The sequence below is a fragment of the Macrobrachium nipponense genome, chromosome 5 (genome assembly GCF_015104395.2).
Source record: "Macrobrachium nipponense isolate FS-2020 chromosome 5, ASM1510439v2, whole genome shotgun sequence".
Taxonomy (NCBI): domain Eukaryota; kingdom Metazoa; phylum Arthropoda; class Malacostraca; order Decapoda; family Palaemonidae; genus Macrobrachium; species Macrobrachium nipponense.
In genome coordinates this window covers 32,404,856-32,421,554 of record NC_061107.1, presented here as the reverse complement: position 1 = coordinate 32,421,554, position 16,699 = coordinate 32,404,856, and the positions used below count along the sequence as shown (strand labels likewise).

Below are 16,699 nucleotides of genomic sequence, written 5' to 3'. Positions count from 1 at the left end.
CGGGGGAACCACTGAACTGATAAATCCTCAACTCAGAGAATAAGTAATTTTTGCACTTTAAAAATTTTTGTGACCTTTGTCGGCGGTGTTCTCCTAACGTTGGGAAACACAGGGGTTGGGGGAAACCCCCCAAAACCAAATTTCCTGCTATTAGCATAATGACACGGATGATAAGGCTTCCAAGAAGGCAGTAGGCTAGAACAGAAAGACTTAATGACATTAGACATTTGAATAGGTAAAGTTGAAACCACCTAATAAAAATTTCCTGTTTTTTAGCATAATGACACTGATATTGCATCATAATTCACTAAATATCACCTTCAACTTCACACAAAAACACTGTTCCACTTTTTGTTATGTATTTAAAAAACATTCAAGATATTCAAAATTTGCCAACACATTGGTGTTGGCATTAGATGTTCCCTGACACATTGGCGGTCAGTACTCCCCCGCACCACTTTTTCACAACAGTGCCATGGCAGCCACTTCAAAACCACAACTTCATTTCACTGGATAACATGTCAATATGGCTAAATATCGTAATAAAACTTAACTAAAAACAATCTCGCCATATTCGCGGAAGTGAGACACACTATGAGAAGCGTGAAAAATTACAACAGACATCCAAAAAATCAACTTTATTACCTGATAAACACAGACATGTGATGGCTTAAACCTGTTGCTTTTTATGTTGTTCAATGAGATGGTTGCTGTGTTGGTGGGGAGTTTCGGCGCGAAATTTGAAAGTTTTCTTACCAGAGCACTCGGTTGGTGTTCCCCCTGTCAGTGTTCACCCACATCACTAAGATTAACTCCTTTGTTGTCTCATAACAGCTACCAAAAATAGGTTTATCCTCTCAGCAGTTTATTGTACAGTTTTTCCAACATCCAAATCTTATTTAGCCTGACCTATAATTTATTTTTTTAGTTTTATGAAAATCCAACTCAAGAGAACCTGTACTGAACTTACTGCACCTCAATATTTGAAAGATTCAACCTCATTAACCCTTTCTCTATCTGGTGTTATTTTATCATTACTGTGTTTTTTTAGCTTCATCTTGAGTCTCATCTCTCCAGATTAATGATACATTAAGTAAGCTTTGCAATTCTTGTGGTATTTTCTTATTGACACAACAGTACTTGCACATTCCAAGTATGTCAAGTTTTTATTAATCCTCTCCTCCACTCCAACCAATTCTTTCAATATAAAATCATAAAATCAAAGAGAAGTCAAACAGGAGAGGTGATTTCTTTTTAGTACCCCAGTACTATTTACTGCATTTTCACTTGATGACTCCATAAGCATTGCCTTGTTTATGGATAGATTCAGTTAATTCTACACATTTACCAGGAATACTACTGTGTCAGACCTTTCATAACATTATTCTGTGGTTACTGTCATATGCACTCCCTTAATTAACAGAAGCCATCAGGAGAATTTTAAATTCATTCACTGCTGCTCAGTGTCTTAACACATATTTGATCAGAGCCTTTTTGAAGTCACATGGCTTCACCATAGAATATTCTTTGTTAAAGGTTTGTGGTATGTGAAAGGGCTCTTAGTCAGGTGGAATATTTTTTCCCCTTGTTTCAGATCTAAGCATCTTTCAGAATTGCTCCTTCTCATTGTTACTTTGATGTCATTCATATATGATCACCCTTTTCCCAGCTTAAAAGCTGAATATGGAGACTCGTTTAGAGCGAGAACATGCAGAGTGCAATGTAGATCATTCACCTGGAGTACCTGAAATATAAAGATCAAGAGACTGCTATCAATAAAACTAATAGTAAAGAGCAAATAAGTACAAATAAGTACAGGGTATGCCTGAAAGCTCTTCATGATGACTAAAAGTTTACCAGTCTTATTGAAGTCCAAAGGAAGGGCCAAGCCTGAAGTTATCACATCTGTCAACATTCTAAATAGGAATTAGCAGCAAATTGCCCTCTTCCCTTTGATTAACTTAGCGAGTTTAACATTCTTTCATTTGTTCACACACACAATAAATCTTCAGCCTTAACAATAAGATAAATCTATTGGTGTCAGCTGGAAACCAGTTAAAAACAATCAAAGATTGTAAAGGGGGGTCCCTAAGTCATGCAGCTCTCCCTTCCCTTTATCCTTACAGATAAATATGATTCTTTTTCCTCTCTCAGGATAGAAGATACGTATCTTCTTTCCCTGAGGGGGAAGGCACATTATTGTTTCCTTTCAGGCTCTACAGTTGTGAACCCTACTTCTCGCCTTGAAGTTAGGCGGCAGCGGCATTCCACTCAAACATTGAGAACCCCTCTGCTTCAGTTCCCTCTGACAGAGTTGCCACTTCACTGATTTTGGTATATTCATTGGTGCTGTGAAGAGAATTTGGAACCCAGTCAGTCTTGTCGCCGGTGTGTTCCTTTATATGTATCCTCGGAGCCCCTTCTTTGTGCTGGCCTGCGAGGCTGCGTTGTCATGCGGGGGTACCAACCTTACAGACGGTTTTTCCGATGTGGCTCGTGTCTCCCTCTGATGTTTCGTCATCCATTGATGTTTGATTTGGTATTCCTTTTGTCATATGGAATAAAATTGCAGTTCAATCTTGCTTGAATATGTTTTTCCACTCTTGCACACATCGTTTCTCTCTCTCTGTAAGAGGAGTCTGCCTTAACCATCTTCCTGGCTTAAGTAATCGAGTTCTCAGTCTAGCTTAGCATAGCCAGTTAGTTTGAACCTTCCTTTCCATCTTAGCTTAGCCTAAGTGGTTGAATTTCTTCTGCATGAAGAGCGTTGCACACTGAACATTGGACATGTTTTCCTAGGGTCCAGTGGTGGCTGTTCAACAAGTGTGACTCGTCCAGTCCCCCAGGCGGGACAGTTTGTATCATGTCTAAGATGATTTGTGTGGAGTAGGGAACGAGGGTGTTGACTGGCCTCTTTTCTTTCCCCTTTCTTTTCTTTCTTCATTCCTGCAGGCAGTTTGATAAGACACATCATACGCTGGGACTGGCTTGATGAAGATAAGTGTTGCAGCCATACTGTTACAGCACTTTCATGTTCCTTGCAACATGCAAATCTGCTTCTCAGTAGCTGAAACTCCTCTCTCCGGCAATTAAGGGGAGTGAGGGGTGGTGGCAAACCCTTTTCTTGTGGCTGACATGATTTGATGCCTGAGCAGGTAGAGTTCTTTTGAACTTCCATGAATGCAGTGAATCTGGTCATGTTTCACTGTATTTGAACCCAGTGGACTGAGCGTTAGATATAAAAATAACTAACATCTCATAGGCTTAGGTTTCTTTAGCAATCTCATTTCAAAGAAGAATGATCGGGTGTGCCGAACCCCCTGTCAGTTCAGGATTCTCATACCTCCCTCCAAGTATAAATCTATCCTATTGGTAAAACCAAAGGTTTGTTCCCCATATGAACAAATACTTTGCCTCGGTGGCGTGGTTGGTTTGGTGTTTGCTTCTCACCTTGGTGGTTGTGGGTTCGATTCTCAGCCATTCCATTGAGGAGTGTGAGATGTGTATTTCTGGTGATAGAAGTTCACTCTCGACGTGATTCGGAAGTCACATAAAGCCGTTGGTCCTGTTGCTGAATAACCACTGGTTCCATGAAACGTAAAAGCACCATACAAACAAACAAACATATGAACAAATGACGACTTTTCAATCAATTAGTATTTCCCATAGCTTACAAACCTGAGGCCCACCTCTAGCCGCCCCTCTTACATTTTATCCTGGGTTGGAAGAAGACTGGTGCATCACTGGATTCAAATGCACTTTCTTGCCTTGCTTCCACCTAATCTACGCATCGGATGCCAGATGCCACAGATTCCTTGCATTTTACAGTCTTTGATTGTTCTTAACTGGTTTACAGCTAGTGCCAGAAGATTTATCCTATTGTTAAGACCTCATGTTTGTTAGCTATGAATAATACAATTGATTAAAAATTTGTAATTGTTTGTTTTCATTTTTATTGTACTTCTTAATTCATTTTGTTTTTAAGGCTAGTGTGTGTTTTCTCATACAGAGAAAATACAAAAGCAGTGTAGATATGAGAGTTGGCCAACTAAGTGGCTGCTTCATGTCTGTTGCATTTGTAGACCCACATAAATTCTGTTCTTATTACTGAGGCAAGGCCTGTGTCTGTTCTTCCGTGTGGGAGAGTGTACTAATGGGCTTCTTCTGAGGCAAAGGTTTGGCTAGAGGAAAAGGAAGGAGGCATTTGCCAATTCCACCGTAGACAAACTCGGATCTTGTTGGGACCTTTTTCTATCATCTTATACTCCTTTAATATCTTCAAGAAGTGCTTCTCTCTCTCTCTCATCAAGCATTCCACAAAGGTTGTTATAAAAAGTGAACTTCAACTGGTAATTGACCAAATTGTTAACTGGGCTGATACAAATTATTTTAAATTCTCAGTCTGTTTGCTTGTAGAGGAAGTTTGGTTCTTAGGGTTGACTTTTGACTATGAGATTGGTTCCTCACTGGGGGACATCAAAAGTCTTATGTTTGAAAGCTTTGAACTTTTAAAAAGCACTAGTCCACACAAGATGAGTTGCTGACCATAAAGCACTTTTTAAAGTAAACAAAGTTCTAGTTTGATCTTAACAGAGGTATGTTTGTGAAATATATTCATCAGACACTCTTGGCCAATTGAAGATTTTAGATGCTGTGCACCAGTGGGGAATGAGGATGAATCATACTGCAGCTTACCAGTTGAAAATTAGATTAAAGTGATTGACATATGTATTTGCTACTGTAGTATATGTTTTTCAAAGGTATCCTAGGGATTGCCTAGTCAGTTTTTGAGGCCCTCTGCTGACATGGAACTCAATAAAAAAAGATTGGTTTTTATTATTGCTGATATGGGTGAATGATTTATAAAACAATTTTTAATAGTATATGAAGGAAATAATTTGAAGAGCTCTAAATAAATGTTACTACAAGCTGTAAGAACTTAATATTGTTCAGTGTCGGCAATTATTTTTCTCATTGCTTTGTATTTCACTTCCAATGCACTGTATTTCTTTGTTGTCACTTTGAAGAGAAATTGATATCAGCTTAATGTATTTATTATTTATATTAAGTCTTTCTATTCTGATGCAGAAACTGGAAGCTGTTGCTCGTGCAATCAGAGGAAACGATAAGCCATTTGGTGGAATACAACTTATACTGTGTGGTGATTTCTTGCAACTTCCACCGGTTACAAAACCTGGAGAGAAAAGAGTGTTTTGTTTCCAGACATCTGCCTGGGAAAGATGTATAGACCTCAATATGGAGCTTACTGATGTGCGAAGACAAAATGACCAGGAGTTCATTAACATATTGCAGTCTATTAGAATTGGAAGGTATGGATAGGACTCCCTAAGATGTTATGTACAGGTAAAGTAGGTTTAAGAAATTTGATCATATATTTACCAATTTTCGTAAGTGCAGCACTTTACTTCCACGAATGCTATAACCTTTTTATTTTCTTAGTCTATCAGCCATATTCTGTTAGAAATCACTCGTGTGAAACAAGTATCTTAAACTAATATGTTTTATATCAAAGAAATGCTTAACTAGGAGTCATTCAGAATATGATGGTGTGTTCTTGTAAAATGTAAACTCCCAAAATTAAAATAAACCTGTTTATCTTGATCATTATTACATCTTGTCACTAACATTTGCACATCTTATTGTTTCATCACAACCCCAATTAATTGTATACTTTATATGTCAACATTGTCTTCATGAAATGTCCTCTGACTCAACAATCATTTATGTAACCAACGGAAAAATCATCTTAGACTAACGATGCATGTTCCTCCTGGACTGTACTCAGTTCCTCCTGAATTTAAGTGAGTCAGCAGCACTTTCTAGAGCTCTGCATAGAATTCCAAAGTTTACGTCCTCATTGCGGAATCACTATTTTTCAATCTAAACCATTATCTCATGATTTTTTGTTAAAACTTCCGTTTCCTTTCAGTGATTAATCAACTGTAGTTTCTGCACCTCAACAGGTACTTTTTAATCACCAGTGTTTTCCTAGGGTGCTGACATATTGTGGCTAACTGAATCGTTGCACTTAATTCTTGCAGTAGATTTTTTAGCTTTTTCAGTGTTTTTTGCATGCAAGTTGTAGTAAATAAACAAGTGAAATAAAAGCTGGAGTAAGCAGTAATGAGGATGCCTGGGTGGATTTTGACACTATTGTTGCAGAAGAGGCTGGACAGTAAAGAAACTAGGAAAAATGCTGAGGTGGTTATGTTTACCTCTTAAATCCAGCACGCTGTAAAGATTTTGGGAACTGAAGCTAGATCCATAAAAGACATAAGCAAAGTTATCTCACAATGAAAACAGTCTGTGAAACTCAAAAATATGTTGCATACAAAAGAACCATAGTTTATGTATATAATCGTGTATCATCCAAACTCATGTCTCATGTGGTCTTAAAATTTTGTTAAAACATAAGATTTCATTATATACTTCTTGTAGTGTGAGATGTATTTTCAGTATTATACACTAGGCTAGGCTTTTTATGTCTCAGTTTTGGTAGATACCACTGATATGCATATTATAGCTGAGTTAGCTTTTAACTAAGAAAATAGGCCTAGAAGCACAGGTTCGTTGGGTTGAAAGCAGATGTTCACACATTACAGCAGTCTTACCATCCTTGTGACTTGTTTAAGAATTCATTACTATTTTCTATAATTAACAACCACTTACTACTGCATGCAATATACTTGGCATAAACAACTGTAAGCACTGACATAAACAGTCAAATCAAGACACAGCCATTTGCCAAAGTCAGTTACCATAACTAACACACATTTGAGGGGCGCGCCAACGCCATAAGGCCCCATTATAAAGTAAATGCTAACTTCCTTATGCTTGATGGGATTTGCTTCAAATTTGTACCACTTATTCATTAACTTATACTGAAATTTTTCTCAGAATTAGGTGAAATAGAAATTCAAGTTTTTTTTTTTTTTTTTTTTTTTTTTTTTTTTAAATATGCAAAAAAAAAACATCACTAAAAAATCAGTTTAGTTCTTTGCAAATCAAGATATATAGTTATACTACTACACTCTGTAAAAGTTTTTAATGCATTTGGTTCAGTTCTTCTTGGAGTTATAAGAATTTATTTTTGTAAAATACTAAGTTTTGAGAAAATGGAAAAAGAAAAAAATTACATATGCTTCTTTTGTAATAACTATTTATTTCTGCTCAGCCGTGTCGCTCCGTGAAATGTGTCCTCTTTAGCACTATTTTCTAGTAAAATATTGCTATGATACCAGAGAACTGCTAAAATTGGACATGTCAGAAGTCCTCTGACTCGCTCACCTAAATAAAAGGTGTCGGTATAGAACTGGGGCGAGTGTTAAAAACACTACCACAGCAACCCCTCCAATTAGCCTTTTCCTCATCAAAAGACCCTGAAAACGGGGAGCTGACCTATAGGTCACACCCAGCTACCCTGTTGAAGGGGACTGCGGCGTCATTCTTATCGATAGCCTCCCAGCGTTGCACGCTTTTTTATAGCTATCTGTTCTTTTTATTGGTTTCTTTATTCTTTTTCGTTATGGATCGTCAATCTGCCTCTTCACCCAAGTTAAGTACTGGTTCGCCCTTTTTCTGTATTTAGGGAGTGATTTTGCCTTTCGTTTTGCCTTATTTAGGATTTTGTAGGCGTCTCCTCCCGTAGCGAGCGTGGTAGCGAGCCGCCATTAACGTCGTTCCCTTGTTTTGTATACCAATTTCGAGCGGGCTTCTTTCAGTACCTATATATTTATATTTATATACTCGTAACTTATGATATTTCAGTATATATTTTCAGTATATATTTTATTATGTCTTGGGTGGCAGTTGCTTTGTCGATCTTGTTTGATCTACGTTTATTATTTTCATGATTTCCTGTTTTTCAAGGGGGTCGGCGTTCGTGCACGTTTCTTTGTTTCGTGCTTCGATGTTTATCTACCGTTCCCCCCTCCCCCCTTTTATTTTAGTTTGGTATTTTCCATTCAAGAATTCCCCCTTTTTCTTTTCGTCAGCTTACCGTTTGTTTTCGTTTTGTCGGTAAGCAAGTAATTTTTCCTTGTTGCGCCCACTCTCATCGAGTGGCCTCCATTGCGTTTTATATTTTTCGCCCCTTATTTTCATTACCCTGTTAAAGCATGTTTTTCCTTAGCTTTAAGTAATTGATTTTATTTTGTGTATGTATATTTGGGTGTTCGGTCGGCAGCTAGCCTTCATAGGCTTTGCCTGCGTTTTCCTCGTGATCCTTTACTCGCGGGGAATCGCTGGTCACGTGATCGTCCCCCCTTCAGCCCTCCCTCCCTCCCCCCTCTCGTGGGACTCCCCGTAGTTGGGTGCCGCTCTCGTTGTTTGTGTCGCTGACGGCTGGTCCCACCAGCGGAGGGGAGGTGTAGTGGGTCTCCCAGGACCTTGGGCTGGGGAGTGCGCTTCTTAGCCGACCGCCTCCGGAGTTGTTAGTCGCACTGCGTTTCAGCCTCGGCTTCCGTGGATTGTTTGCGCTCTGCTTCTTTCACTTCCGGAGCTTACATCCACCCGCCTAAAACACATTCCCTCTGCATGCAAAGGCGGGTTTAGATTCCGGCCTCTCCCCGGAGTCATTGAGGGTTATGTTTACGGAAGTTACTCCTTCCGTAGGCGGAGATAGTATATTTGTTATTTTAGTTTTTATTATTATTATTATTTTTATCTTTATTTTTATTTTTATTTTCTTGCCACGGAACTTGCGAGTTCATGTGGCCGTCCCGGGTTACTTCGTGTACCCCCCTCTCTGGGTCATACAGCTCCGGGTATACTAACTCCGGGTGGTTTTTTTCCTTACACAGTCCCCGGGACGTTAACAATATGAATATATATACCCTTCTTTTCTTTATAGCCCGGAATGCTCCGGCACACAAAGAAAAGAAATATATTCCATTATCCTATTAAGTGTGTGCAATTGTTCTTATATATTATTGCACTTACAGGCCTCTCAGTGTCTGGTTGCCGGCTGTAGTGCTGCTCTGCAAGATCCGTGCGGCCATGACGTTTGTCGGGGCCATGCCCCCTGTGCAGTGCTGCTTCTCTGATTCCGTGGTTCTGGCATCATGAAATTGTTTTGCCTGCTACGACTTGGTACATCAGGCTACCTCTTCGGTAAGTTACCGCACTGCTGGTTCTATGTTTTATTGTAAAAAAAAAAAAAAAAAAAAACAAATATTGAAATGAGATGAAAATAAATGATCAATTAAATTAATTTAAATAAATTATACATTGATTAATCAATAATATAGAATAATGTTCAAGGAATTTACTTAGTATTGACACATTCCTTGCATTACAGGCTGAGCAGTCTATTAAGGATGCTGCACTCTCCGCCCTCAAGATCTGGGTTGGAGGGTTTGGACGGAACGTAGGGAAGGCTAAGCCGTATATTCTGTCCCGAGATATGGCGACTTTGCTCTTCCCAGCCGGAAAATCTGCCGGACTACGTCGATCCAAAAGTAGCGGCACCGATTATCAAATCAATCCAAGACTCAGTTATTGAACAGCAAGAGGCGGAATTGCCGGACCTTGGACTAGAGGAAGTCTCACTTGAAGTGGTTGAGGATTTGCCCGTTACACTAGGCACGGGTACAGGTAACAGTGTTAATGAGGCTAGCTTAGTTAGTCACCGGGATCTTTCCTTGAGTGACTCTGATTCTTCCTCTCCTTCTACTTCCAATTCCTTCATGGGTTTCACAGGAGGTTTGCCCCCTCCCAGTTGCATCCTTCTCTGTGATTCCTAAACTAAAGACCAAAAAAACCTGCGGGTAAAACCTTGCTTAAAGGCAGATCAGAGACAATGCCAAGGCCTGGGCAGTCACCAGAGGTCATACACATATTAAAACTAAAATAAAGTCGCTTTCAAACCTTCAATCCCAAGGTCTCAAGGAGGGAATTCTCCTATTGCCCTACCAGTCCCATTCCATTAACTTCTAGGGACCGGATACCTCATAAGGTACCGCAAGAGGGACAGGATGATTCTCCTTCCGTTGACCAAGACCAGTTCAACACAAATATTCTAATCAGGTCAGTAGCCTTGGTAGCTTACTCAGCTCAGTTGCAGCAAGGTTTGAAGAAGTGTTTAGCAGGTTAGGTGCTCAGGACTCCCTGATTGCAGGTCTCAGACAGGAGTCGGCAGTTTCGGCCCCTTCTAGTAGCTTGATGCAAGCTCAGAGCATGCCTGACGGGTCCAACGCTCCTCCTTTCCACCCCGGTAATCCCTGGAGGGTGGCTAACTTCGCTCCGTTTGTCAATGGGATGTTGACTATAGAAGGTTGCGGCACACGTAGGCTCGAGGATTTCGAGTTTTTCCCCGAAGGTTTACAGCCTCCATTTATAGGCTATGTTAGAGCTTACGGAGGCAGCTCTGGTTAGAGAGGATAAGGTCCCCAAGGAGACTGTTATCCTTTCTAGAGATCAGGCTCAGCAAACATGGATACGGAGCCTAGAAGAGTGGGACTGCTCAAATACTAGAGTAACAGCTTTTAAAAGTCCTTTTGTTTCACCATGTTTACAACTGATGTCGGGAACCCCTTACCTTTTACATCAAAGGTAGCAGAACTTACACTCCAGGCAGTGACTCGAGAAGAGCCCATGCCCCAGCGTTAGGGAGACAGATCCCACATCTTTACTACTCCCAGGTATGGAGGATTTGTGGGAGGATTTGCCAGCTACGTTCTCGGTAGGCAAGCTGAAGCCAGATTGTGCAATCACCTTGTTTAGTGAACGCCTTCCTAGGCTGTCAGACGCATTGATCCAAGCCGAATTTGACGCTAAGACACGTCTCGCAAGGTCTCTTAACTCCCTATGATGACAGAGACGGCGGCTCGGGAGTACGCTCAGGAGCTGCTGTTTAACGGTCATTGCGAAGTCGTTACTTTTAAGCATGGCAATGTGACTTGTACGACTTTGCGATTGCTAGGAGAAATTGCAGGACGCATGTCTGTCTGAGGCTACGATCAGGCACGAACCCAACAAGCTTCTAGCTTCCTCAATCTGGGGTGCAGATCTCTTCCCAGCTTCAGCAGTAGAAACGAGGTTCAGAGCGAGGCATCACGTCTTAACCAAAGCAATCAGGTTGCGTTGGGGAATCCCTTTCAAAAGGAATCAGAGTCTTCTTCCTCCAGTTTTTAGGGCTAGGAAGAGGCAAAGGAAGTTCCTACCTTTCCAAGTCCCGCAACAGCATCCTGTGCTACAAGCTGTTCCAATTCAACAGGTATCCCAGCCTTCGATTCTAAGGCTCAGCCTCAGCAACAGCATCAATTTGTCTTCCTTTCGCCGCCGTCTAACCAACAGGCCTCCTCACAGTATTCAGTGTCGCCCGCTTTTAAACCCGGTCTAGAGAGTCGGGCATTTCACCCCTTTACCAGAGTGCTAAGGGTGGCAGGGCTAGAGGATCCTTTCGCCAGCGCGGAGGAGCCAGAGCCCAAGGGTCGAACTGGAGGTGCAAGGTCAGGCAGAGGATCCCGGCCTTTTCATCATCTCAATGCAAGTTTCTCAGGTAGGAGGCAGGCTGTACCTCTTTCGTCATCGTTGGGGTTCAGCAGTTGGGCAAAAAGCATAGTATCCAGAGGCCTAGGGCTGGAGTTGGATCAAAGGTCCTCCTCCACCCATCACCTTCTATCAGGAAACAACGCAGGAATTGATGGATTACTCCAAGGACCTTCTCCAGAAGTGAGCAATCTCCAGGACGAAGAACTTGAAATTTCAGGGTCGTCTATTCAGCGTCCCCAAAGAAAGGGACCGACAAAAGAAGGGTGATCTTAGACTTGTCCCGTCTAAACTTGTACATTCGTTGCGACAAGTCAAAATGCTGACCATCTCTCAGGTGCGGACCTTACTTCCCCGTGGGGGGCCGTCACCACCTCTATAGATCTTACAGACGCCTACTATCATGTCCGATAGCTCGGCACTTCCGACCATTTCCTCGGCTTCAAACTAGGGAAAGAAGCCTACTCCTTCAAAGTAATGCCCTTCGGGCTAAATATAGCACCAAGGGTTTTCACGAAACTGGCGGAGGCAGTGGTGCAGGAGCTAAGATCCCAGGTATATTGGTGGTGGGCATACCTAGACGATTGGCTAATCTGGGAGATGGACAAAGGCAAATGTATGAAAGCCACGGACAAGGTCATGTCTTTCCTGGAATATTTTAGGGTTCAAGATCAACAGGACCAAGTCCCGGTTGACTATCCGGAGTCCAAGTTCCAGTGGCTAGGGATTCATTGGGACTTGGATTCTCACACTCTTTCCATTCCAGCAGGAAGAGAAAGGAGATTGCCAAGGCAACAAGACAATTCTTAAAGTGCAAAGAGACTTCGAGAAGGAATCAGGAGAGGATCCTAGGCTCGCTCCAGTTTGCCTCTGTCACGGACGTTCTGTTGAAAGCCAAGCTCAAGGACATCAATCGAGTTTGGCGTTCGAAGGCAAAGCCAAGTGTCGGGACAAGTTCGCCCGGATACCTCTGATTCTCAGAAAACGCCTGCGCCCATGGACAAAGGCCGCCAACCTAGCCAAGGAGTTACCGTTGCAGTTCCTCCCCCGTCCCTAGTGGTGCATACGGACGCATGCTTGACAGGTTGGGGAGGTTATTCACAGCACGAGAAGGTTCAGGGAACTTGGTCACCTCACTTCCAAACACTTCACATCAAACATTCTGGAAGCTATGGCAGTGTTTCTGACTTAAAAAAGCTCCGTCCTCCAAAGAAGACTCATATCAGGTTGGTCCTCGACAGTGCAGTAGTAGTACACTGTATAAACAGAGGTGGTTCAAAGTCAAGTCATGTGAACCACGTGATGATAGCAGTCTTTTCTCTAGCAGCCAAGAACTCCTGGCATCTGTCGGCTACTCACCTGGCAGGAGTCCACAATGTAGTGGCAGACGCCCTGTCTCGGTCGGTCCCTCTGGAATCAGAATGGTCACTGGACCAAGAATCCTTCGAGAGGGTTTGCCAAAGAGTACCAGGTCTAGAAGTAGATCTGTTGCCACAGAGGCAAACCACAAGCTGCCTTGTTACGTAGCCCCCAATAACTGGACCCTCTGGCATACGCTACGGACGCCCTGAGCATAGATTGGAACCAGTGGACGAAGATCTATTTATTCCCTCCAGTGAACCTTCTCCTGAAGGTGCTGCACAAGTTGAGATCCTTCGAAGGTCAGGTGGCTCTCATAGCCCTCACTGGCCCAAGAGCAACTGGTTTCCCCTTCTCTGGAACTAGGTCTTCGCCCTCACCCTCTCCCGGACTTGAGACTATCGCAACAAGTTCAAACGAGGACTGTGTTCGATTCCTCAGGTCTTCACAAAACCCTAACTTTAATGGATTTCATGAAGTTGCAGGTAAGAGAGTAGGCGACATTGATCCACAGAACATGTTGTTCTTGGAGTCAGACAAGAGAGAGTCTACGCTTCGCCAGTATGACTCAGCAGTTAAGAAATTGTCTTCGTTCCTCAGAGAATCAAATATCAAAGTAATGACATTGAACGTAGCCATAACCTTTTCTTAGGTCTTTGTTTGAACAAGGCTGGCAGCTGCAACAATAACAACCACTAAGTCAGCTCTGAAAAAGATTTTTCTTCTCGGGTTTGGTATCAATCTAACCGAGTCTTATTTCACCTCTATCCCAAGGGCATGTGCACGTCTACAGCCCGTTCACAGACCGTCGTCAGTGTCATGGTTTCTTAATGATGTTCTTAGGTTAGCCTCGGAAACAGACAACTTCAAATGTGATTACCAAACCATTTTGCGTAAAACTCTGTTCTTATTGAGTCTAGCTTCAGGTGCCGAATATCAAAGCTGTCATCTTTATCTAGAGATGAAGTGCATATTGAGTTCCTTTCCTCGGGGGACGTGTTGCTTTCGCCAAATAAGCAATTTCTAGCTAAGAATGAAGACCCCTTGATGAGGTGGTCTCCATGGAAGATTGTCCCGCTTCCGCAGGATCCATCGTTATGTCCTGTTAAAACTATTTATCTAGGACGTCTACTATTCCGAAGGCCCCCTTTTCATTAGAAAAGATGGTGGTACACTATCTCTAAAAGGCATTAGGCAGCAGATTTTTATATTTTATCAAGAAAGCCAGCCCAGGGTCATTCCCCAAGGTGCATGACATTCGGGCAATAGCAACTTCTGTTAACTTCTTCAAATATATGGACTTTGATGATCTGAAGAAGTATACTGTTGGAAGTCACCCTTGGTTTTCAAAAAGCACTACCTTAAGTCTTTAGAGGATCTTAAATATCGTGCAATAGCTGCAGGAAGGCCAGTGTCTCCTACTGCTACATCATTATAGTACCGTCCTTGTGTCATATGAATCTTTTCAATTATGCCAGCCTCATTAACATTTTACCTACCTCAGCAAATGCTTAGCTATTAGAATAAGTGTATAATCGTGTATAGTTTTTACGTACATACAAATTATCTGTAATTATTTTATTATGTATGTGACTTGTTGCAAATGTTGACACATGTTTTTTGGCTATATAGTATATTTTGTAAATAAATTGTATTTTTTCCAATTCTAAACTATATTTTATTATTTCCTTTGATTTCATTAATATGATTTTTCCTTTCAGGATAGTATAGCTTGGTGTTTCTCTGGTACAATTTCACGGAGCGACACGGCTGAGCCCAGAAAGGGATTTTTGACGTAGGAAAAATCTATTTATTTCTGGGCGAGGAAGCCGTGTCCACCCAGTGAAATCCCCCCGCCCCCCTTTTTTCCTTTTTTTTTTTTCCCCCCCCTTGCTGTGCACCAAGCTTCTTTGCTATCGATAGTATGACGCCGCAGTCCCCTTCAACAGGGTAGCTGGGTGTGACCTATAGGTCAGCTCCCCGTTTTCAGGGTCTTTTGATGAGGAAAAGGCTAATTGGAGGGTTGCTGTGGTAGTTGTTTTAACACTCGCCCCAGTTCTATACCGACACCTTTTATTTAGGTGAGCGAGTCAGAGACTTCTGACATGTCCAATTTAGCAGTTCTCTGGTATCATAGCAATATTTTACTAGAAATAGTGCTAAAGAGGACACATTTCACTGGGCGACACGGCTTCCTCGCCCAGAAATAGATTTTTCCTACGTCAAAATCCTTAACTATGCAAGTTGGGCTGATTTTTGCACTAAAACTATTTTGTCATAAAAGAAATATGTCCTAAAATTTACAATGAAATCAAGTGAATAGAAAATGTGATTTTTTACACAATGCCCTGAAATTTACAATATAATGGAATGAACAGAAATTTCAATTTCTAGACTTCTACACTTACCTAAAATTTGCATCTACGTTCTCATGCAAAATTTGTAGATGAACCCATCAACAATGATGGTGATAACACCCAAACCATCATAGTGATGAATGTGCATGGGTTTAGTTATAAGTAACTCAAAAAGAAAAATAGAGATCTTAGAAGAACAAACCCAAACTAAAAAAAAAAAAAAAAAAAAAAAAAAAGATATAATGAATGAAGTGAAACCTGGTATTCCCAAGAGGCTGGTAATGATGATCAGATACAAGGGTTCCAAACTTTTAGATCAGATAGAAAAAATAGGAATCAAGGGGGAACTACAAATTATGGGAGGGACGTAAAACAAGGAAAATATATGAGAAATATAGTAACTCAGAATGGTGGAATTGATAGCGGTAAAAATTAATCTGAAAAATTAATGAATATCATATATATAGATCCCCTAATATTAAAGAGTTTGACACATAACAGAAAAATTGGATGATATAGTAGAAATCACAACGATGGACTATTCTCCTATCTGGAGACTTTATTTCCTTTCGTAGATTGGAAAAGACGAATAGGAAGATTGTGGTTGTATTTATACATATAAAAAAAGAGAGGTAATAGTAGTGCAGAAGATAAGAGGCAATTCAAAAACTATTAGAATATGCTACTAGAAAACACATTCAACAAATCAAATCACCTGCCTACAAGAAAGGACAATACTTTAGACCTTAGTTTTTGTGAATGAGTGAATTATGTTTAAAGAAATAATAGTTTATAATGCGATTATTTCAGACCATAATATCATAGAATTAACAGTCCATTCCAAAGCAAGTGAAAAGAGAGATAAGCAAGAGATGAAAAAGTGGGAAGGATATGGAAAATACAATTTCTATTGTAAGAATATAAAATGGTTAGAAATAAATGAAGAATTAAACAAAGATTTGGATAACATAGTCGTAAGTGTTGATATACAGGTAAATACGGATATATTATATAAAATATTAGAGAAAATAGTTGATAAATATATACCGAAGAAGAAAAGTAAACATTAGTCATGCATACCAAGAGACAGAAGTATCTTGTTCCAGAAAATCAGAAAGTGGAAAAAAGGTCTTGCAAAAGAAAAGAATGCATGGAAAATGATGGAACTTGAGTATATCTTCGTTTTACCAGACCACTGAGCTGATTAACAGCTCTCATAGGGCTGGCCTGAAGGATTAGATGTTTTTATGTGACTAGGAACCAATTGGTTACATAGCAATGTGACTTACAGCTTATTGTGGGATCTGAACCACATTATATCGAGAAATGAATTTCTATCACCAGAAATAAATTTCTCTGGTTCCGCATTGGCCGAGGCGAGAATCGAACTTCGGATCACTGGGTTAGTAGCTGAGCGCGAAATCCACTCGCCCAACGTGGAACACCCTTGATGGAACTAAAAAAGTAAGATA

General features: G+C 40.9%; 1 protein-coding gene across 1 annotated transcript in view; it reads left to right on the top strand.

Annotated features, from left to right (window-relative positions):
- Positions 1-16,699, top strand: part of LOC135215279 (ATP-dependent DNA helicase PIF1-like) — a 167,145-nt gene that overhangs the window by 144,038 nt on the left and 6,408 nt on the right. Inside the window, exon 8 of the mRNA XM_064249824.1 lies at positions 5,089-5,330. Within this exon, the coding sequence (XP_064105894.1) occupies positions 5,089-5,330 (242 nt within the window). The remainder of the gene's footprint in view (positions 1-5,088; positions 5,331-16,699) is intronic.